At 37.9% G+C, this 25,159-nt stretch overlaps 2 protein-coding genes across 2 annotated transcripts; one reads left to right on the top strand and one right to left on the bottom strand.

Annotated features, from left to right (window-relative positions):
* The first annotated feature begins 1,476 nt into the window (after positions 1–1,476).
* On the top strand, positions 1,477–8,404 carry LOC576760 (60S ribosomal protein L32). The gene is made up of 4 exons (XM_777033.5): positions 1,477–1,539; positions 5,502–5,626; positions 6,771–6,923; positions 8,038–8,404. Exons 2-4 carry the CDS (start codon positions 5,528–5,530, stop codon positions 8,194–8,196), a joined length of 411 nt encoding a protein of 136 aa, XP_782126.1. The 5' UTR covers positions 1,477–1,539; positions 5,502–5,527; the 3' UTR covers positions 8,197–8,404.
* Positions 8,405–10,687: 2,283 nt separating this feature from the next.
* Positions 10,688–20,544, bottom strand: LOC576830 (26S proteasome regulatory subunit 6A-B). The gene is made up of 11 exons (XM_030993418.1): positions 20,456–20,544; positions 19,489–19,569; positions 18,245–18,370; positions 17,214–17,321; positions 16,617–16,726; positions 15,738–15,828; positions 14,822–14,965; positions 13,878–14,123; positions 13,496–13,641; positions 12,679–12,760; positions 10,688–11,830 (listed from the first exon to the last, which is right to left on the bottom strand). Exons 1-11 carry the CDS (start codon positions 20,501–20,503, stop codon positions 11,720–11,722), a joined length of 1,293 nt encoding a protein of 430 aa, XP_030849278.1. The 5' UTR covers positions 20,504–20,544; the 3' UTR covers positions 10,688–11,719.
* Between the last annotated feature and the right edge of the window lie 4,615 nt (positions 20,545–25,159).

Raw genomic sequence — 25,159 nt, forward strand, 5'->3', positions numbered from 1 at the left:
ATATGCATTAATAATGTTTTATACCCATGTAGCTCCTTCTATTCTTATTCTATCAGTATATATATTTACATCTCGCTAAAAGTATGTATTATTGCATATAGTATTCAGGCAGAATAAAATAATTTGTGTATAACGCATGTAATTCCAATGTGTATTCGAGTATATTTACGTTAAATAAAAATTGTTCTTTATGGAGAGGATTATCAGATAGATTGAGAGAGGCGATAAAAACAAAGATAGATAGAGAGAGAGAGAGAGAGAGAGAGAGAGAGAGAGAGAGAGAGAAAGCGACATGGACACAGATATAATATAGAGAAAGGGAGAGAGGGGGACAGAGAGAGAGAGAGAGACAGATAAAGACAGAAATAATAGAGAGAAAGAGAGGGACAGATAAAGACAAAGAAATAATAGAGAGAGAGAGACAGATAAAGAAATAATATAGAGAAAGCGAGAGGGGGACAAAGACATAATATAGAGAGGGAGATAAAGACAGAAAATATAGAGAGGGGACAGATACAGACAAAGAAATAATAACGAGTAAGAGAGAGAGAGACAGATAAAAACAAAGAAATAGTAAAGAGAGAGAGAGAGAGAGAGAGATAAGATCCAAACTGACAGAACATTCAGAGAAACATAATCAGAACAAGGTGAGAAAGAAAAATCATGGATGCACAAAGAGGGGACCGAGAGACCAACATAAGTAGAAAAGTCAGTACAGACAAGAATGAGACAGATCCACACAGAGACGGGGGGGGGGGGAAGCATATAGACAGAATATAATATAATGCATACATATATAAACCAACTAATAAAGATAAGGATAAAGAAATGTTAGTAGGAACAGAGTGTGAGATGAGAGCTAGAGAGGGGACATAGAGACAATTAAAGACGAGAAGTGGCAGCTATATAGCTATAGAAACAGAAAAGAATGGACAGAGCAGAGATCGATCGAGAGAAACAATGGCAGAAAAGAGATAAAAGAAAGAGAGACAGAGCTAGGAGAGTAAGAAGGAATGAATGAAAGAGGGGCGGGTATAAATGAACTTGAAGTGAAATTTTATTCTTCAAAATATATGATCGTCGATGATGATAAAAATGTTATATATAATTAAGCGGGCACAGCCAGCCAATTAAAAGGCGCCTGATAAGGGCCGGGGCGCACGATGACAGAAGGTCTAGGGATCGAGAGACAAACGGAGACGGAAGAAAAGAGAAGGTAGGCCCAGTGGCGGATCTATATATAGGGGGTTCCCTCCCCTGGGGGGAAACAGACTGATATAAAACACGTTATTTTTACCTTTATTTGTTGAAAAACAGAAGACGCCCCCCCCCCGCTCAATTGGTGCGATTTTCACATTTACGGGGAATTTTTTTCCCTCCCCCACCCCCTCCCCACCCCTTTTCCTCCGGCCCCACCCATGGCCCCTGCCACCTCAGCTGGCATAATGACGCTTGAGCTGAGCTCGAAGGAAAAAAATAAAATGAGAATCAGTGCGCCCTCACCGTTCATCATCCTTTTATAGACGTCGCTCTTTCCATGTACGTTGAAATTTAGAATATTCTCACAATCAATGACAAATTATATGTGAATTCCATCAATCAGTGTTCAAAATTAACATTTACCGATTTAACGTTATATAATAGCATTAGAATTTTTATAATTTTTAAGTAAACTGCGTGTGAACTAACAATTTTCTCACATTTGTTGAGCGCTTGTTGGAATCGGTTTGCTTGAACTTTGTATTGGCCCACGTACACCTTTTTCTGTGGCGTTCTATTTTTTTCCTCTAGCAATTCAGATGTTATGTTGTGACTCCTTACCCGTTACGGACACCTCGGAATCTACTTTCTGCCATCAAGATTTCTAAATCATTCTTAGTAAAATTAATTGTTAATAGATCTACATTTGTTGATAATTTTTGTAAGAATCATGACATTCTTGAGCCCTGTCAACTTTTTGAGGCTCGGCTATTTTTTAATATTTTTTATGAACCGTCTTACTCTTAGTGTCTAGAATAAATTGTTATGGGCCTTGGCCCTGTCAGACGAGAGAGAAATGTGTGATTGCAAGTGCGATATTGACAGTGTCTCGTACACCCCTTCGCTTCACGGTTAAGGCTCCCATTTTAATTTGCGAGTAAACATTCATTGAGTTGTCAATTTTTTCAGACATGCATGTATTGTTGCGCACTCACATCGTGATCAGTAGGGGCGCTAGTCCGAGAATAAGGATCGTCTTCGTTGACACTGACACAAGCGACCTACAAAACGAGGATCGTCCGCATTTTTGTGGATGATTTTTATTTCCGATCCGCGCGTAGGCGATGCGACAAACCGATTCTGCGATGATGCTCCTTATGACCTTAATGCATTTCACATAGACTAGAGTGTATGCACAGAGACTTTTAATAGGGTGTCTGAACGATTTTTCAATTTTCAATTTGGGATCGTTTTTCACCATTTTTGTTTGATATTTGAATTAAAAATGTAATCAGAATAATACATTTCAAATTTCAAGTCTCGCCGATGTTTCTATCAAAAGATACAGCCCCTTCAAAACGCTGAAATATTCATAGCATTTTGCTCAGAATCGACGAAAAAGACGTACACGCAGAGTTATGTTGTTTTGCTAAATTTAGCCAAACAGCTGTATCGCGCGATATGCAAGCGTATGCATATCGTACGCAAGTTGCTCAGCCAATGCGTGACTTGCAAGCTTGAGCCACGCTGTCTCCGCGATATGTGCCATTGACTAGTATGGGTGGCCGTTCCCGCCATAGAACCCGGAAGTGAATACACGTTGTAGTCAATGGCAATATCGCGGAGACAACGTACGTCTCCGCGATATTGCCATTGACTACAACGTGTATTCACTTCTGGGTTCTATGGCGGGAACGGCCACCCATACTTTCATTCACTATAAGCGCACATGTTACGCGATGTAACCATGGTTTGGACTGAGCGGAGCTCACGCCTCCCTAATTAGCTGATTCCAAAAATGTGGGAAGGGTATTTTCAAACTGTTATAACAAATGATCCCTTGGGGCTAGCGAAAAAAAAAGCATCTGGATATTATCCTTACGTCTAGCCCTGCTTAAGCCGCGGGGGCGCAGCTCAGGAAAGTGGCAAATTTTGGAGCTAGGATGCAAACAACATTTCAATCGCTGTTTTGACCAAGATATTTTTAGAATTCTGGGGGTGGCCCCCTATGGGGAATATGGAGAAAAACCTGCTCTTTCATATGACACCTCATTTATTGAGTTTCACCTTCAGGATCATTTGTTATAAAGGTTTGAATTTCAAATTTTTCCTAAAATCATTGACCAATTTTGGATGGTCGCGCAATGCACGTAGACCACATAGGGAAGCGTACAATCTCTATGGGAAGGGTTTTAGCACACAACATTGGGTGCGCGATCAGACACCCTACTTTTAAGTTATGACAGTGAGCTGGGGTTTTTTTATTACGCGGAATCTGTTTTTCGCATTGCCAGCGCGCGGATCAGGAACCCTACTCCCACATAGTGGCAAAGGCGTAAAATGCGGATGATCCTTATTTTTTAGGGCATGATTTGTCCGCATTTATGAGAATATCCTCGTTCATGCGGAAGATCCTTATTCTCGTATTAGTAGGGTGTCTGATCGCGCACCCAATGTTGTGTGCTAAAATTCTTCCCATAGAGATTACACGCATCCCTATGCAGTCAATTTTTTTTTCTTCAAATCGAGATTCAAACCTTTATCTGTTGTGATCCTGAAGGTGATAATCAATGAATAAGGTGTCATATGAAAGAGCAGGTAAATTCCAATATTTCCAAAGGGGCGTAGCCCCCGAAATTCTAAAAATATCTTGGTCAAAACAGCAATTTAAACATTGTGTCCTGGCTAACTCTGAGGTTTGTCACTTTTGAGATATGACGCCCCGATCGATAAGTAGTCCCAGTCCTAAGGAACAATTCTATGTGATTATATTTTCGCTAGCCCCCAGGGATCACAACTGATAACAGTTTAAAAATACCCTTCTCGCTATTTGGTGGATCAGCTAGTTAGGGGGCGTGCGCTCCGCTCAGTCCAAACCATGGTTACATCGCGTAACATCTCCGCGCACGAACGAAACCCCAAATTCAATTACACATTATAGTGACTGAAATTATGGTTGGCAATTCCCTTGATAAAACCCGGAAGTGAATACACGTTATAGTCAATGGCAATATCGCGGAGACAACGTGCGTTGTCTCCGCGATATTGCCATTGACTACAACGTGTATTCACTTCCGGGTTCTACGGCGAGAATTGCCAACCATACTAGTCAATGGCACATATCGCGGAGACAGCGTGGCTCAAGCTGCAAGTCGCGCATTGGCTTAGCAACATGCGTACTATATGCATACGCTTGCATATCGCGCGATACAGCTGTTTGTCTGAATTTAGCAAAACAACATCACTCAGCGTGGACGTCTTTTTCGTCGATTTTGACCAAAATGATATGAATATACCAGCGTTTTGGAGGGGCTGTAACTTTTGATAGAAACATCGGTGAGACTTGAAATTTGAAATGTATTATTCTGATAACATTTTTTATTAAAATATCAAACAAAAATGGTGAAAAACGATCCCAAATTGAAAATTGAAAAATCGTTCAGACACCCTAGTATTAGCGCCCCTACTACTCACATATCGACATGTGCGCTTTGCATATGCTGCATAAAATAAAAGTTACTCGCAATTAAAATGGCACCCAAGTCGGCGCATGCGCACTCTTGTAACCGTGAAAGGGTGTATTATAACCATGTTGTTGCCATTTGGTGTCACCTGGCTCGGTTTTCCTTTTAAATTTCGGGGAGGGGGGGGGGGGGGCGGCGGCGATGCTAGTTTTGAAATTATAGTCATTTTAGGGTGCGTCGTTTTACAAGTTTGCAAGTGATCTAGATCTAGGCTTTCTAGCCTAAATTAAAATTTGAAAAAATTAAACATTATTTGATCCTAAATTACAGTGACCTGATATTTTTTTCAATTTTCACAATTTTGTATAAGAAATTGTATAGGTTCTATAATTTGTTTTTCCTTTTTATTGGTTTTTGAAGAGATGTCAATTAATGTGCATATGCAATAATCGATGCAGTCATTAATCTATGAAGTACATTACAAGTCATTAGTGTGCATGTGTTATGACACTTGAAATCATTCATTTATTAAGATAAAGTAATTTTTTAAATACCAACCTAGCCATTTGTTGCTGATTAAAAAATGAAATTAAAATCAATTTTTTATTTTTCAAAGTGCCAAAGTGAAGTAATGGCCCAATATATTTTAATACATCTTTATCTCTTCAACCTCTTTACCTTCACAAGACGGGAAAGTGACTGTATATTCCCGTTGTCATTATACACTTTACTTCCTTCAACTCTCTGTCTCTCTGCTGAGTTTTAGGGACGATAAAATGAAGAACAATGTACACACACCCATTACACCTTATTTTTTCGATCCTCTTTGTTCTCTAGACGGTGAATAAGCGACCAGAATCATCATGGCTCCTTCAGTGAGGCCACTGTTCAAACCGACCATTGTCAAGAAGAAGCTCAAACACTTCAAACGTCACCAATGTGATCGCTACTTGAGAGTCAAGGTTAGTACAGTCAAACCTGCTGTAGTGACAACCTGTATAGAAAGACCACCTGTTTACAAAGCCCACCCAAGGGAGACAAGAAAAGTGATCTTTATAAGCAGGTGGCCTTTATGTACAGGTTCCTTTAGGACATGTTTCAATGGAAACAAAAGATGTGATAGTTACCTGAGAGTCGAGGCTAGTACAGTCTAACCTGCTGTAGTGACAGACCACAATTTTTTGTTTCCATTGGAAATGGTTTCCCATTGAAACATGTTCTAAAGGAATCTGTACATAAAGATCACCTGCCTGTAAAGGCCACTTTTCTTGTCTCCCTTGGGTTGTCTTTATACAGGGTTAACTGTTCCACTTTAACATGAACAGGGAGTAACCACTTGTTCATGGTGGCTGTACTCAGTGAGAACGGATTAGAGAACAGATGATCAACTAGTTTTGTTTGACACTTGAGTTTTTAAGATTCAGAGGACGGCATTGTATCAGCTTACAGGCCATTCCTCCTTGTTTTACATTTCAGTATGTTTTTTAGTCTCTATAAAATTACAAAATCACAAGGATTATTGCTGTATTTCTTGTTTTTGGTTCGCACCAAATTGACCAGACCCATCGAGTTATGTTGTACTCTTTGGGCTTGATGTCGGTGCTAGAAAAAATTAGTCAGATTATAACTCCCACTGACTCGGGCAATGAGTTGATGGATTTAAGGTCTGACAACATAACTCGGTCATATAAAGGGTTCTATAAGATGAGGCCATTTGTGAGAAGAAAAACACATTTATGCTTTCTTAGCTGTCAGGTAAAATAACCACCACCATTCAAAGTTCAACTTTAAACAAGAGTACTGCAGACCTGCACTCTGCAGTTCATATAGCAATGTCTCATAAGTCTTGTTCCTTTGTTCATGAGAGCTTTTTTTTAATTTGCTTTTTTTTTTTAAAGGGATTTCATGTCTTCTTTTTATCCCACAGAGGTGGATGTAGTCAAGTTTCTATGGCCCGGCCTTTTAGAGCTTTCTTTAGTTTAATCATTCACTGCACCAATATTGTTATTTCTGTCACTATTTTCTGCCATTACTAGAGCGAAAATCATGTTTACAAAGAGTTCCACAATTTGTCTTAAAATGTTGTTAACCTCTTTCCCTCTTCAGCCCAGCTGGCGTCGTCCTAAGGGTATTGACAATCGTGTGAGGAGGCGATTCAAGGGTCAGCTTCGTATGCCAAACATCGGTTATGGAAGCGCCAAGAGCACCCGCCACATGCTACCCACTGGCTTCCGCAAGTTCCTTGTACACAACGTTAAGGTATGTACCACTTAAAGCCCTACTGCACTACTTTAAGCAACCTGCGTCCTCGATATAGCAAACAATGCCTAATCAGTGAACATTGGTCCCCCATGATCCTCTTTTTCTTATGTTAATTGGGAGCTTATTTCATTTGATGAGATACACCACCTGTCGGTGACCATGCAAGAAGGATTAATCCCTGCTGGCCAAACTAGTGCAGACAGGCTTTAAATACTTCTCTTTAGGTTGAAATTTCATATATTTGGTATCAAAAAGACTCAGAGAGCAGCAATTGTATCAGCTAATACACGCCATTTCAGTATCTCCATAAAATGACAAAATTACAGGGTTCATTTTTTGTCTCGCACCAAACTGAGCAGACCCACCGAGTTGTTTGTACTTCTTTGGGCTTGTAGTCGGTGCAGATTATAACTCCCACTGACTCAGGCAATGAGTTGATGGATTTAAGATCTGACAACAAAACTCAGTTGTAGCATTGGGTGTATGTGCCTGGGAATCTCTTTCAAGAAGGTCCGCAACTTCCAAAAAGTTGCATGAGTCTCCAGGAGGTTAACTCATGAAAGCTCCCCTCCTCTCCCCCTTATTAAATAAAATTCTTGTACATGTTGCCAATATATCATGTCCAGGATCCTTTCCCTTTGGGGTGTTTAGAGATCCTAAGTTGGACTTAACAATTATGGAAAGCCGTTAGCATCTTTGAAAATATTTATTTAAAGTTATTTTCAAAGGCATAAGTGTTGATTCAGATCATTCATATTTTCTATCATCAAAGAGATTTCATGTTCTTAATGTGGAATTTATGAAAAGTCTCAAATATTTGAATTTTTTCTTTTTCTTTATTTTATTCTAAGGCTACAAATGGCTCTCCATAATTTTTATATCCAACTTAGAGTTAAGTTCGACTTCGGATCTTTGTGAAACACCCCCCTAGCATTTTTAGGGATAGTGCTGTACATAGAAAGCATAAAATATAATTTAAATATTGTTAGACTTTAAAATGTAAACAAAACAACAACAAAATTGTTGTCTGCAAAAGAATTAATTAAAATGTAGATGATAAATGATTTGGGTAAACTTATTCCTCTTTAACGATTCTTTTTTGTCAATGCAGGAGCTCGAAGTTCTTATGATGAGCAACAGGAAGTTCGCCGCTGAGATTGCCCATGGAGTCTCCTCTCGCAAGCGCAAGTCCATCGTCGAGCGCGCCCAGCAGCTGGCCATCAAGGTCACCAATGGCAACGCCCGTCTCCGCAGCGAGGAGAACGAATGATCATGTGACTCTACAAACATTTCCCCATACATGTATAGACATTACCAAGAAGATCATGTTGACTACAGAACCACACAGATATAGGATTACAGCGACATCTCAAGTCATTGAAAAGGAACTGTAGAGACAGGAGCGATACTGTTGTTGAAGCGAAGGATTCTTTTCATGGTTTGAAACACACAATAAACCCATCCTTATTGAAGCCAAATAAAAAGTGTTTTTGTCGTTTGTTTTATGATGAGAAAGCTTGGGGTCATTCTTGGAAGGTACTACAGTTAATTCTGCATAAGTAAAGTTGAATCTGTTGGGACTGCTAAAAATAGTTTTGACTTTATTCGAAATCTAACTGAGGAAGTGTAAATAACAAGTTTTTTCATGGTTTGGTAAAAGTAAAATTGATTTGACACCTGGGAAAATTAAAGTTGTGTGGCTATGCAGAGTGAACTGTATTCTCTTTTTGAATTACCTGTGCATGTCAAAAATGTACTTTCACAGTATTGTGGTAGTGCTATATATTATACAGTAAAGACTTATATAGCGAGGATATTTTGATCATGACGTTTACCTTGTAGCAGATGTCTTTTTATATCCCCAGAGTACAAAAAAGAAAAATAATTTATTGAGCTTGGACCAGCAAAATTACTATTACATTTGGGCCTCGTTTTATAAAGAGATAGGAGACTGTAATCTTTCGATTGATTCGGATCAATCACTACTCTTTATAAGATTGGCCAAGGTATCTTATATATCAAAACTAAGTTGCCACTGCACTTAGAAGGGATGAATTGTTTGAAAACATCTGAGAGAGGCACAGACGTAAATGAGAGCTTCAAATTTGCAGTGAAATTCACTGCAAATTTCATTACAACAGAAAAGTGAGCAATACGGAAGAAGAGATGGAGACTGAGGTGTATTTCAGAGCGATTGGAAAGATGAGAGAGAGAAATACTTGAGTGATTATTATATATATTCCCAGTCAAACTAGCAACTCAACAATCTGGTGCATTGATTTGTTATCCTCTTTGGGGCTGAAATCGAATTATAACCACTGATCTGGCATTTCTGGTGAAAATAATTCAGGGCTTTCCAAATATTGATTCTTTTAATAATAATAATGATAACATACAAGATTTATTACGCCCCAAATCTACTTGAAATCAAATGCTCAAGGAGCACTAGTGAAACAAAAAAAGAAATCACATAAAAGCATCTGCATTACACACAAAGGAACAGAAGTGAGATAGAACATAAACAAATGACAACGATTAATTATATGCTGAAGTAAACAGATAAGTTATTTATATTCTGATGCAGTTCTGCTGCCCTTCTCAAGTTTTCTGAATCATTCCAAGATTCTCAAAAAAATGAATGCAAACAAATGAAGGTACTGTTACCATAACTGCTTGCAAGGAGGAGAGAACATGACAAAGCAATGGATTTATTGAGGTTTGCTTAGAAAGAAAAAAAATCGCCTTATTGTGAATGAACCTTTGGGAACAATTCCAAATAAAAAGGCGTTAATTTTAGGGGCAGTGAGAAATAAATAAATGTCAATGTACATGAAAAATATGTGAATGAATAGATTGGAATAGATTAGGATTTAGGAGGCTTGATATCTAGAATATGAGTGATTTTAATGATACATGCATTGTATGAAAGTAGGTGCTGTGACTACTGTGACTTTTCTATGACAAGGTTTTCAGAGACAATTGATTTGCCATCAATACCGTATGCTAACCAAAATCCTCATGTTAATGTAGCAAATGTCGCAGGAGTACTTTATCATCTCCTTACTTGCTCCTCTACTTCTCTCCCTCTCTTTATCTCTTCTCTATGAATTCACTACCCCTCCTTTCTTAATTGCATTCATTTTGATTTTTTACCTACACATATTTCTCCTCACTTTTACTTCCCCTTTCTCTCTCTCTCCCCTAGTCCAGAATCTGGCCTATTTAATTTTGATCTTCACCACACCAACGATACCTCTCCCTAAATGTTTGACGGCTTGAATCAAGTGTGTAGGGAATTATAAATGACCGGGCAGATTCTGGACTATATCTCCCCGCCCCTTCCAATTTACCTGTCAGTTGATATCTCCTCCTCCTTCTCTCTCTCTCTCTCTCTCCCTCTCTCTCTCTCTCTATGTCCCTCTCTGCCCTTCCAATCACCCCTCAGTTGATATTTTCTCTCTATACCCCATCCCCCTTCTCTCTCTCTCTCCTTTTCTCCTTGCCCCTTCAGTTACCTTTCAATTGATATTTTCTCTCCATCCCCATCTCCACCCCCCCCCCTCTCTCTCTCTCTCTCTCTCTCCCTCCATCTGTCTCTCTGCACCTTCAATTACCTTTCAGTTTATATTTTCTCTTCATCCCCTTCTCTCACTCTCTCTTTCCCCCACTATTCCTGTCATAAATGTATCACCATAGCCATACACTTCAATCCTCAAAAAAAAAAAAAAAAGCAGATCAAAGCACATCCTAAAAGCAGTATGTACAGGTATTTAACAATATCAATTTATTATCCTGGTTACACCAAGATAAACATACATACACGTTCTTATTTTTTTTACGAGAAACAAAATCATTGTTATAAACCACATTCTACAATCATTTCTTTTTAACAAAAAATTCCCATGCATAAATATCGGCCCGTAGTTCAAGAAATTGATTTGGGAAAAACAAAAAAGGCAGGTCACACTTTATCAGACAGCAGTATGTACCTCGGATATTCTAAAAAATTATGAATTTGTTATGAGTGTGTGCTATTTGTTGGGTTGGAAATATGCTTGAATTGAAAATTAACATAAGGTTACAACTGCATTATCATCAACCCCACCCCCCCCCCCTCAAAAAAAAAAAAAGCAGATATAATTCAGTGACTACAATAAACATGAGAAACACAGTGGAAACTCATAAAACTCTGTCAAAACGTCTCAGTGTGACAATGTAATTAAGCCGAATCCGGTTCCATGTTTTGAATTTTCTATTAGCCCCATTTACTTTAGGAAAAATTTTAATGTAACAAGGTAACATGGTGGATCCACAATTCACAGCGCCATCTAGCAATAATCGTATGACGCATTATAGGAAAAAGTCATCAAAAGTATCCGTTGTGGCATTGTTATATACCCTAGGAGATAAGGGGATTTAATCTGAATATTTGGTTGGTGGGAAGGTTCGAATGGCTTATACAGGGAAAAAGTTTGCGGCAATTCCAAAAATATCAGTCGTATTGATGACCCTTCTCATAACATTTTAGTGATTTAGGCCACCTCTCTGGCCCAAGCTGACTATTATGGATGTATGGTTGCCTTTGGTTGGGGTTACTTTCCAATCGTTATTATCAGCAAGGAAGATCTGATAGGCCTATTCTATGTATACAAAAATGGGAATCTGCCCTTTTGCTTGTTCTTAAGGAATTCGCTAAAACGATCTTTACAATAAATAGTGTCTTGTGATTAGAGACAGAGGAGTATTCATGGATGTCTATTCACATGACATGCACACATGGAGAGGATTTTTTTTTAGGCATAATAGTTGAGATCTGTTTTCTTTTTGGACTGCACTTCGAGAATACCATCCATGTAATCTTCATGCATCAGCTCAGTGGCTCCACGACGCAACGCGATCATACCCTGAAAAGAGAGAGATGACAGAAGTATTAGATTAAATAAAGAGCGATATAATAATATAATATTCAACTTTTATATAGCGCTTTACATCTCGGACATCTCTAAGCGCTTTACAGATATACTATTACCCCAGTCATTGGATTCAGTGCTTGCCCGCACACATTGTGTGCACAATCTTCACTCCCTGTGGAGCATTCCAGCTAGGCATTACTAGACTCTTATAATCTTTACAGCAAACTATTTTCATGAAAGCAAAAAATCACAACGTGATGAATGAATGCCTCCGTCTGTAATGGTTCATTTTATTATCATTCTATTGTACATGCATAACTATTACGTTTGGTAATTTTCACTATCATTAATATTAAAATTTGACTCCAAATATTGCTTACTTTACCTGCTTACGCTGATTAATACGAGTTGATTTGATTATTGTACCCCCAGGATCATTTCAGTTCATCTCTAGGACGATTCATACCGATTTTTAAGTTCATGGCTTACATGGTTCTTGAGATATCAAGATAAACAAACTCAAAACTCATAAATTCATGTAAACTGACTTTTGTGGTCTTTGACCTTTGATCTACTTCAGTCAACCCAAAGATCAAATTAGTTCACCTTCCTACAGTTATACATACTAGGATTAAGTTAAAGTTCACTGATAAACAGTTCACTCTGCATAAGTTGAATGTGTTGGGACTGCCAAAAAATAGTTTGACTTACACAAAATTGGACTTTGGAAGTATAAATAATGTATGTTTTGCATAATATGGTCAACAAAAATTAGACTTGTGCCACTTCGAGTTATGCAGATTTAACTGTAGTTCGTGTGATATCACAATGATACTTACAGCTTCTACACAAACTGCTTTACACTGAGCTCCATTGAAGTCATCTGTACAACGAGCTAGCTCCTCAAAGTTTACATCAGCCCTGGATGGAGAAAAAAATGTTTTATAACTCTGTAACTCACACATTCATATTCAAGTCAAAATGACGGATGTAACTTAAAGGTATAGACCAGTTTTGGAAACGCCCCCCTCTCAAAAAATGAAATGGAAGCTCTTATATATATATATATATACCAATCATGTGAAATAATATGTTTTGACCAATACGCAATGATACATATTTTGCCGGGAAACCGCCTACTAATTGATATATTTGGTAAATTATCATATCGACCGGCCTGGATAGATATTGCAAATGCAACTCAACATTGAACATTTGGTCATATATTTAAACAATATTAAATGGATATTTTGCACCCAAAACCCTTGAACCGCACTTTTACCACTACCGGTCTTTACCTTTAAAATACTTTGTGACTCCATGACTTGTGCTAACATACCATCTTTAGAGTCTATTTATCTCAGAATGGTCCACTTTGGAGCGAGCAGGATACTGGATCAAGCCCCTCAAAAGTAAACTGGTAATAAATACCATCTCTTGTTTGTTTGTTTTATTTTCCATATACAAAAAGACAACATGCATTCAGTAAAACAATAACAAATAGAATTATGAATTACAAGATAAAACAAAACGGCTGGATAGCCCATATTCAGCGGTATCATTACCAGGCCTTAAATTTCAATATTTTTAGGGAAAGGCCACTTTGGTTTGGTGAAAACCGGTCCTGATCACTAGAGAGACAGAAATTATACTCACCCAACGTTCATCTTCCTGGAATGGATTTGCATGATACGAGCTCTGGCCTCCTCGTTGGGTGCAGGGAATTCAATCTTCCTGTCCAGCCTTCCTGATCTCAACAGGGCGGGGTCAAGGATGTCCACTCTGTTTGTGGCTGCGATGACCTTTACACAGAAAGATAAACAAACAAGCAAAGTTACTAGGAGAGATACATTTCTTGACATAAGAGTATAAACACCTGGAAAATACAAGTTCAGGGACCCATTTCACAAAGCCTTTTTTCAATGATAGAATGAGGCAAGATGAGGAGTGAAAGTGTGTAATAGCAAGAGACAGAGAAAGAAAATTAGGAGCAATAGAGAGAGAGAGAGAGAGATTTAACAGTACTATAAACAAATACCTTGATTTCTTCAGATGAACTGAACCCATCCAGCTGGTTCAGAAGCTCCAGCATAGTTCGTTGAACCTCCCTATCACCAGCCTTCTCACTGTCGAACCTCTTGGTACCAATGGCATCCAACTCATCGATGAAGATGATGGCTGGGAGCTTCTCCTTGGCGAGAGCGAAGGCATCCCTTACCAGCTTGGCTCCGTCCCCGATGAACATCTGAACGAGCTGTGGGCCGGCTAACTTCAAGAATGTAGACTGCATGAAACAGATACAGAAAGTGAAACAGTCAGAATATAGAAAGTACTCAGAACATTGATAGATAAAAGAGTCATTGAGGGAGAGAAATAAAAGTTTTGTGTATTAAAAAGGAAGTAATATATTTGCTAATTAACGCAATACATATTCAACTTTAATTTAATCACTTTAAGTACAGTAGTGTAATTTAAGACTATTTCACCAGGATGAAACAGTTTGGGTTTAGTTAACCATTCAGTGCCTGCAGATTACATGCATTGTACACATTTGCTCACTTGAAGTACAATTGAATGCTCACTATTCAGTATGCAAACAATGAACTGCATACAACACAGCTACTACATAATCTGTACAACCTTTTCCTGCTGATTTTCAATGATCACAAGATCAATTCATTACCAGGAATATAACAAAGCAAATAACCTGGTATGTTTTTGTTGTTTTCAATGTGTCTTTTGACTGTTCACAATGTCCTACAATCTATCAAAATTAAATGACAACCGCCTACTCTGTCCTCAGACATTTGCTCTGGTGATACTTTCTCCAGGCTTTTATTTCGTCAAAAATAAATAGGTAGGGTTGCAATTCGGTATAAGCTTATATTAGGTTTATGGTTAATATTAGGGTAAGATATAGCGTTTGGTCTAGGCTTGAAGTTGAGAATTTGATTAGTGTACAATATTTCATACACTTCATACCTTTGTCTGTGCAGCACACGCCCTGGCTAGCAGCGTCTTGCCCGTGCCTGGTGGACCGTAGAGTAAGACTCCCTTGGGGGGCTGGATCCCTATATTTACAAACCTCTCTTTGTGTGTCATGGGTAGAACTACAGCCTCTATTAACTGTCAAAAGCAAAGATAGGAATACAAGAATAAAATACCACATTGTAGAGTAAGGCCTAAAAAAAAAAAAGATGTTGTATTGCCCTTTAGGTGCCAAAACATGGGTCAGTCGGTCGGAAATCTTTTTTTTATATACTTTTTTTCTTTTTCTTCTTCTCCTTCTTTGAGCTGATATTTCTCAGTTTTGAATGCATTAATATTTGTTTCCTCTAACATATTTTTTGGTTAAAGCCGACCATAGATTTCAAGGTTGCAAAGGGCAATACAACATCTTTTTGCGGGGGCCTAATAGGGATTCAGTCCACACAAGAAAATGTCACTCTTTTATTTGTAAACCTATTTTTGGTGCCCATGTGTCTAGGGCACCTAATAGTCAAGCCCTCCTAAATTTAAATTAAGTCTATCATTTTAAAAAGTCAAAGGATATGAAAACAGTATCAAACAGGTTTAAATAGTTGTTTAATTGACAATATTCCTCTCAAAAACGAATCACTTAATCATGTAAAGCTTATTATATACAATTTGTTCTTACTGAGCAAAATCATTTATTCATAATGCACTGTATGGGAACATATCATATGAGACAATCATCATCAATTGAAATATTTAAGAAGAATTTAGTTTATGTCGTAGTTTTAATAATGTATAATTATTTTGATATTGTACAGAGTGCCTTGAGCAGTCTTTTAGAATGGACATGGGCTTTTTATAAGTTGACATTATCATTATTATTATTATTATATCAGGAGATGACATATATAAAATTACTCACCTCTTGAATTTGTTTGTCCAGTCCTCCGATATCACTGTACTGTTCCGTCGGTCTCTCGTCAACCTCCATCGCTTTCACGCGAGAATCAAACCTGATCACGAGAAAATATGCATGCAAAAACATTTGTGTTTTGTTGCCCAATAAATAATAAACAAATAAATGTTGTTCCTTTCCATTCAAGGTCATAGTTAGGGTAAAAGCTCATCTAAGTACTGGCTTCAAATAATTCTGAATCATTTATTTGAAGTAGGTGGGCTTTTAATATCAGTAAGTTTATAAAGCAGATGGTCTTTCCTTCAAACTATAGCATTACAGTGCTGCCATGTGATGTTTACGAAATGTATCACAGTTTGTACAACACTTGCCTCTGCAACAGTTGTTGCTTCACAGGAATTTCTTCCACTAACCAAATTCCACATTTTAAATCTGGTTCCAACACTATACCTTAATCAATTCACATCCCTAGCTTTTAATTTTGGTTCATTCTTAAAACTTTATCTGGAGTACCAAAAGCTTCTAATTGTATAAAAAAACACTTCACAATCCATGTGCAATGTTGAATATCGTGAACAAAAACAAGCTTTTTCGTCAAAGGTATTAGTTAGTTACAATATTAGAATTCGGAGAATTGAAATTATCTATCACACTGTAAGGGTTAAAGCACTTAAGGCCCTCCGGGACCTGTCTTAAAAAGAGTTGCGATTAATCCAAATCAATCGCAAGTCCTCTAATCAATTGCAAGTTTGTACATAGTTGCGATTGATATTAATTGCAACTTATTTGCAATTAATATCAACTCTATATAAGATGGGGCCCTGTGGTATCTACAACATGCACAGATAAAATATAATGAATGAAAATAGTTTGTGAATGTCTTACTCTTGAGGGAGTGTCTCCAAGATGAGATAAGAATCTTTGTTGACACCGACGAGGTCACCCGGGTTAAGCTTCTCTGCATCTACAAGACCAATCACCGGCAGGAAATAGGTCTGTGATGGAGCAAAATAAGATATGACAGATAACTCTTTCATGGATGAATTTATTAGTGTATGTAACAGAGAGAATGAAAGATAGAAAGAACTAACAAAGTGAAATGTCCCATTACCCTTTCCTTTAGGAGTCAATATCAACATTTGATCCTTCTCTTTTTTTCTGCCTCCCCCCCCCCCCCCCCCCCCCCCCCCCTCTCTCTCTCTCTCTCTCTTTCTCCCTCTTTTCTCTCTAGTCTCTGTCTCTCTTTTCTCCCTCCCTTTCTCTCTCAATCTTTCATTCTTGAGCTTTTTTCTCTCTATGTATCACTCTTTTTTACTTGTCTCGTTGATGTTTTGATCACAGGAAGTTTTCCTTCCCACCGTGAGTCCAGATCAGCATTTGCTCCTTCCATTGCCCCCCCCCCCTCTCTCTCTCTCTCTCCCTTTCATTCTTCCCTATTCTCAAAGCATTCATCTTCTCTCTCTCTGTATCACTCTTCCTTACTTGTCTTGTTGATGTTTTGATCACAGCACATTTTCCTTTCCTTTGCGAGTCCAGATCAACGTTTGCTCCTTCTGTCTCTTCGTCTTCATCTGGTTGGACGTCAAGGAGCTGCATTTAAAAATGATTTTAAAAAATAAGAAAGAAAAAAAGAAAGAAACATGTATGATGTTGATTGAAGACAGAATGTGGTGTAGTGGTTATGTCTCCAGACAGTGGATCACAACATAATTGGTTCAAATCCTCATCACAGCACTTACATGTACATCTCTTACAAAGACAGCAGTATTTTCTTTTAACATAATATAAAACATAATTCTACTTCACAGCCCAGAGGGAGGAGGAAAATTTCAAAAACCGTTGGAAAACGTTTTTTTATGACACTACAGTCTATTAGGCAGGGGTGATAGTGAGCATTAAAAAAAAAATAGGTTTTTGTTTTCCCCTAAACCACGCCCCCCTTGAGTAAAAAAAAAGAAGAGGATTCACGGGGAAAAAATGGCATCTAACAACATTCCCCCTTTTGAGTAAGAAAATTGGGAAAAAAATCGGGCAAAATAGGGAAGAATAGAGATAATGAGAGGGAAATCGGGAAAATCAGTATAAAAAAAGGGAAGGAAAAAAAATTAGAAAAAAAAAAAAAAAAAAAAAAAAATCTGGATTTTTTTTTTTTTTTTTTTTTTAAATCGGGAAGAAAGAAAAAATCGGGAAAAAAAAATCGGGAAACCGATTTAAATCGGGTTTTTATCAAGCCTGATTAGGGGAAATGAGTATGGTAAAACCAGTCACTTAAAGATTTTAACTTTTTGGAGGCACTTTATGATCATTTTGAAGCGCAAATTTTTGAAAAGCTTCAATATTACACCATATCACAGACGCTGATGACACGTAGGGCCATGCTTCTCAGATTTGTAAAACTGGAAACATTGTTAAACAATGACAAAACACGCCCAAAGCTGCCTATCAAATTTAATTGATTTTAGTAGCATACCAAAAAAGAATTATTTTTTTTAATGGATACAGGAGTCACTCACCTCGATGACATTGGAAACTAAATATGGCAGAGTTTTGTTGACTTTAATCTTCTCCTCGTTCTCTTTGATCTTTTCTTTCTGTGCCTGCAGCTCATGTTGGATGCGCATGATCTCACTCTTCATAATCTGCGTGAAGGAAAGAACAAAGAAATATAAAATAGAAATATGAACAAGGCTTGCCTTTCCCTTTCAGAGAGAAGGAAAGAAAGATTTGTTCATGGATATTGAAGTCACTTCTCCTCGTTCTCTTTGATCTTTTCTTTCTGTGCCTGCAGCTCATGTTGTATGCGCATGATCTCACTCTTCATAATCTGCGTGAAGGAAAGAACAAAGAAATATAAAATAGAAATACATGTATGAACGAGGCTTGACTTTCCCTTTCTGAGACTTTGTTTCCTGGCTGTTGAGACAACGCCATTCTTTGGGAAACAGAAGTTAAGATAAAGGTAAATCAGTAACAATATTCAAGATATCCTTATTTTTAAAAGTATACTAAGCTTTTGTACTTGAATTCAAACCCAATTCTCTATCAAGTACTTGTTTTTCCTCTACTGGAGATTTGTTTGCGTTATTTTAAATAGATAAGATAAAGATATCATTAGGATGGTATATCAAATCAAGTTTTTGGGACATCTTTTTTAAACCTTCACAAGATAAACTGCTCTCTGCTCCAACATCCATAATCATAGACACTTCACATAAATCAACCCCTGGGCCCCACGATTTCAATCGCAGCTATGTACATGTACATAAGAGATAAGAGACTGCAAAACTTGCGATTGATTGGAGGACTTACGATTGGTTTGGATCAGTCGTAACTCTTTATAATAAGGCGGAGCCCAGGGGGTGTTTCACAAAGATCCATAGTCAAACCTAACCCAAAGTTGGACTAAAATATCATGGAGAGCCATTTGTAGCCTTGAAATAATATTCAAAAGCGAAAATTCAAGTATTCTGTACTTTTGATAAATTCCCCATCAAGAACATGAAATCTCCTTGATAATAGAAAATTATGAATGATTTGAATCAACATTTTATGCCTTTTAAAATAACTTTTACAAAATATTTTAATAGATGTTAACGGCTTTCCATAATTAAAGTCCAACTTAGAGATAAGTTCAACTTAGGATCTTTATGAGAAAAAAAAACAGCAATACAGTTGTGAACTGTCCTACTCCTAGTGATGATCTCTAGAGAGACTTGGGGACAGTAGGCCTATTCATGTAATTTCTAGATTGATTTACCTTGACTTCATTGTCCAGTAGTCTCGTTCTCCCGATGATTTCATCTGTTGACATGCGTAAGACCTCCTCACCCACAGAGTCCTAAGAAACAAAACAAAAACATGGAAAATTGAAAAATAAACAAAGAGCAAAACAATCATAGAAGGGGATCGATTACATGTACATACCGTCCCGACGGACGGGTGCAGGCGCGTGCGTGTGTTAATTTAGCGACTGAACAAACGCGCACGCCCGCATCCCACAGTTGGTACGGTATGCAATTGTATTATGCTGCAGTTTGCCGCGAATCCCGTGAGAAAGTGCATATTATAAGTCTTCGTTTTATGAAACATACTCCAAAAAAGACAAGAAATTTGGCACAAAACAGGTAACAAACATATCAAATTTTAATCATCATGACCTTTATTTAGACATTTGATGAATATTTACTTCATTTCGGGTATGTTTTTTAGTAGGGTCTCTCCACGCCAGAGTTAATTATGGATAGACTTCTGAACTAGCGCCCAAGCGCCCAAAAAGCAGTTTATTTTTATTTAATGACAAAGCAGGCAAAGGCAGAGTTTTTTGTAAGAAATTAGTCATTAGTTGTGCATCCAAGACAGAAGTAAACAAGCATTCAACAATTCACAAAGAAAATTTCATTTCATTCAATCTAAGCTAATTCACTCGAGTTGTCGAGTCAAGCCAAGGCACTGCATGCATGTGGTGCTGGCAAGGCACAGCTCGCAGGCCGCCGCCGACGGGACTCGCAGCTGCACCTTCGTTACGGCATTGTCAATGAACTGCATGTCATAGTAGATCTACATGCAATGCAAATGCACAGTCACTCGGCTCAGTGCCACTGCCGAGAACAAAAGTTAGCGGGCCTTAAATACAACACAAATTAACACCAAAAATTGAGATATTAATACATGCAGAAGCAAATATTACATGTAACATTATCGAATTGTATTCAAAATCAATTTACCTCTCCATCTTCCCAAATTGACTTATCTTCAAGATTTGTGGCGGCCATGATAACGTGATACAGCAGAATACATACACAAGTAGATGGGGTGAATTTTGAAGGCTAGTACTAGTAACTTGCTTGTTAATGTTGTCTTGTATATGGCCAATTTGAGGAAAGCCCCTGCGAAAATATTTTCCAGTTCTGTAGGCGTTGGACTGTACAGTTGGTGTGTAATTGCTATTGTTACAGCAGGGGAGGGGGCCCAATTCGTGAAGAAATATTTAGCGGTGAAACAGCTGGCCGATAATTCGCTCAGTGGAGGGGGGGGGGGGGGGGGGTAGTGAGCACTATTTTTTTGGGGGGGCCCTCGACATTTGAAAAATCGCACCCCCCCCCCCCCTTGAGCACCAGGGGTGGGGGCCCATCTCAAAAAAAGTAAAAATCCCGTGTTTTTACATGTTTTTTTTTGGCCCCCCCCCCCTGGATCCGCCACTGTGTTACAGGTCGGAGGTATTCAGCAAAAGTAAAGAATTAATTTACTCTTTTCATTTTAAATTGAGTAATCGTTAAAGGTACTATATGTCCCTTTTGCAACCAACCTCAAATTCTGTAGAACTTTGCAGGAATTATGAATATGTCATGTATGTCCTATCTGTGAAATGTAAACGTTAGCAGTGTCCTCATATTCAAATTATGCAAGGAAACCCGTTTACTTGCTAGACTTCACTGTCAGACACTATTGAGTGACTGACTGGCCTTTTTTCTTCTTTGGTAATAACATACATGAAAAGAGTTGTAAAGGGTACATGAGCATTTGTCTACAGACAATAACCCACTTCTTGTGATGGCCAAGATTAAACTGATTGAATCTTTGCGCAGCATAAAACGTATGACCATTCGGTACAATAATTTTGTCTGAAAATAAAGACTATTACTTTTGGGCTCTATATAGCCCTAAAGTCGATTTGACAACTAATAGTCGTTATTTTCCCACTTCAAGACATTTTCAAGCCCCACCCTTGAAGGGAAGTTCTAAATTAGTATTATCTTTCAAATGCAGTTGGAATTTAACTTTTTCATTTTTTTGGCTTGCCAATGGGACACAGTACATGGTTAATTCCATTAACTTTTACATGGATTAAGAAATGACAGAGCGCAAAAATGAAAACGCTTTTTAATTGATGTTCTTTTGGCAGCGTATTCCAATTCAGTGCCACAGAGGACCTGCTTCGCAGTGTTGCCATTTTGAAGCCCCAGGAGCCTGCAGGGGCCCCAGGGGCCGGGTCTTAGTCATGTAGAAATACTGTAAGCATATATGCGTGACCACATGTTTTCCAGTGGCACCTCGGCCGTAAACGAGGATTTCACTTCTGAAGCCAAAATACACCCTCAATGAGGATTTCGCGCGGTCCCCCCCCCCCCCCCTCCGAATCATATCTTCTTCTTTTTTAAGTACATTTCAAAGTTGATCTATTTATATAAGTACTTATAATAGTGTTTACAAAATGTACAATAAATAGTTACTATTTCTATGTGCAAAACAAGTATGCTTTCTCTTTCTATACACAGATAAAGCGCGACAAATTAGAACATTTACATGAGAGAACCCTTTTTCAGTGCCTTTTTTTGTTATTGACATGTGCCCCTTTTCCTTCGACATTTTTGCCTTTTTTTTTCCTTTGCAATAATTGACAATTTTTCGATTCACATAAGTGACTTTATTAATCTCTAGTAAGTGCCCCGTTTCAGGTACGAGAAGTGCCCCTTGTTCCACTTTCGATAAGTGCCCCCTTCACCTCCGATAATTTTCATCTCTGATGAGGGCCCCTTTTCACGTCTAATAACTGCCCCTTTTATTTTGACACATGTCTCTTTTCTTTTCTAATAACTTTTTTTTCATTCTTATAAGCGCCCCTTCCTTCCCCTTCTCATAATTACCCCTTTTCATCTCTGATAAGTGCCCTGTTTATTTTGACATGTGACTATTTTTCTTTTTAATAAAAGCTACCTCCCCCTTCTCATTAAAGGGCCCTAACACCTCCGATATATGCGCTTATGTAAATCTGATCGGTCCCCCTTTTCTTCCAAAAATGCAAATTTTCCTTTATTATACTGGCGTGCTCCTTTTTTATTCTCATAAGTGCTCCTTTTCATATCTGGTCAGTGCCCCCTTTTAACAATGATACGTGTCCCTTTTCCTTTCTAATAAGGGACCTATCTCGTTTTCACCTCCTATAAATGCCCCTTTCAAAATCTGATGGATGCCCCATTTCCGTCAACAAATGCCCATTTCCCATTTTCATAAGTGCCTTTTTCATCCCTGGTGAGTGCCTCTTTCCAGGTGTAAGAAATGCCTCATTTTCACTTCTGATAATAACCTTTATAGTACTGTGACACGTGCTCCTTTTCTTTTCTAATAAGCGACTAGTAATTTTTCCCTTCCGATAAGTGTCCCCTTTTCCTCTCATCATTAAACATGTCCCTACTTTAAAGCGACTAAGAGCAATTTCCCCCATTTTGCTCGCATTTATAGATGATATTATGTTACTTATCAAAGGTCATTTCGGTCTTCCGTTATGAGAATGTGCTTATAACCCCATCCAGATATTTTTCCCCCTCTTTATATAAGATGTAATTTTTCTTACTGCGACCTCACAAATGTTCTTTTTTTTTTCCTCGCTATGAATATTCAGACATCACACCCATCTGCAAAGTACAATGCTTAAGCAATATATTGTATGATGTATAAAGAGAAACAGATATTAAAATCATCCCTGATAATGTAATTACAATATAGGCCTACCAATGTCTAAAAAAATGTATATTTTCGCTTTAAGATTTCTGTCACAGAGGGCGCACACAAAATATGAAAAAGTGAGTGTCAAATTTGAAAGAACATACAATGTAAATGACAAAATCATCTTTGTTTAATCAAAATCGGTGAGACGGCTGAAATAGCCATAAATATAACTATTTCTAATACTTGTGTACCACAACAAATATAAGAAATTTGAAAAAGCCGTTGAAAAAACGAAATAGCGCCTTTTACGTCGTATTTCAGCCAATGCCGATGTTGGCTTTTTACGGTTGGCATTTTCGTGTTGGTTCTAGGCACAACCAGCCGGCCCATGTATTGTTATTTGTAATTAAATAATTAATTAACGGTCACCGTATTTTTGGGAAAGTGGAACTGAATGTATGTTGGAAAATTTCATATATTTTGGGGTCTAAAATTACCTTCATTGCAATTTTAGGTTCTAAAAGGGTACTAGAAATGTCATAAATAAGAATAAGAGCAATAACCATTCACTATGAATATGAAGGCATTTGCGGTCTGAAAACAGGCAACTATCCCTTCAACTGTTTAAAAAAAAAATCTCATCCGAGGTCGGCTTCTTGCTGGGTCACATCTTTTCTGATCATGACAGAGTGACACTAGCCCCCCCCCCCCCCCCCCCCACCCCCCACACACACCCTATACAATTAACTTTTATATAAAAATGTAACATGTAATAATGATAAATAATGATAATAAAGTAATAACGATGATAATAATATAATAACAACAACAATAACAATAATAATACTAATAGTAATATAAGCAACAAAAATAATAATCAAAAGAAATAATAATACAAATAATAATAATGATAGACTTAATAATAATACAAACATTTTCTTGATATCAATAACAATAATTAGCCCTTTCCGACTTTGCCCTAACTCTATATGCACTGAACTAACTCTGAAATACATGAATAGCTGATCGTTCATTCCATAAATACGAACGTATTACATATAATCGTGTACGTACTGTGGCGGACACGATTTCGCCACCTTGGCTTGACACGGAATATTTGTCAGGATGCCCCGTGTCGGCCAGGCGCTCTCCGTCCGTTTGGACAAAATATATGCCCGTAGCTTAATGGCTGGAGTTATTAACTGCTCACACGTATCTCAACAATCATTCGTCCATCGACTACAATCGGTCACCTAAACGTCTCGTTCACAGCATCAATCAATTGAGCATCCTTCGAAAAATCAATTTCCCTTGTCAACACTTGTCACAGGTTCTCGTCCCTTGGTTTCACTGCTCCAAGAATTCAAACCAATCATGATGTGTAGGTTGAAAGTCTTTATTGCGATCCATTCAACAATCGGGTAAACTCAGTACAAGTACAGTGCAAACTATGAGAGACTTAGCTTAGGCCAGGCCAACTATCAGGCCAGCCTCGGTGAGGCTGGCCTGTATCGGATACAGTGCAGTGGAAAGCCCTAGATGCACAACCCTGACCATCGTAACAATTTCCCTATACATAAACGTGTAAAAGAACAATTATGTCCTCGTTAGTAAAACAACACTTCAACACAATATTTCTGCTAATCCCATAAAATCTTCACATATAATCTTCAGTATAACCCCTTATTCCTGATTAGATCACTACTATACAAGTAATATCCCCAAAAGAAACATGATAATTGCACCAACATGATCAAAATATGTAATTTATGCTCATTTTCCTTCAGTTTGGTAATTGCTAAATCAACGATGCACCATATTGCTATAGCGCATGCTCGTACAACAGAAAATGCTTAACCTTCGTCCAATACTAAAACACTGATTTGTTACACGATTCCCTTCCCTCCCAAGCTTGGTCCCCAAGCTAACTTATCTATAACTTATGCAACAACAACAAAACAAATCAAAACTAAAATCCAAGT

The sequence above is a fragment of the Strongylocentrotus purpuratus genome, unplaced genomic scaffold (genome assembly GCF_000002235.5).
Source record: "Strongylocentrotus purpuratus isolate Spur 01 unplaced genomic scaffold, Spur_5.0 spur5_scaffold_20, whole genome shotgun sequence".
Classification (NCBI taxonomy): Eukaryota; Metazoa; Echinodermata; class Echinoidea; order Camarodonta; family Strongylocentrotidae; genus Strongylocentrotus; species Strongylocentrotus purpuratus.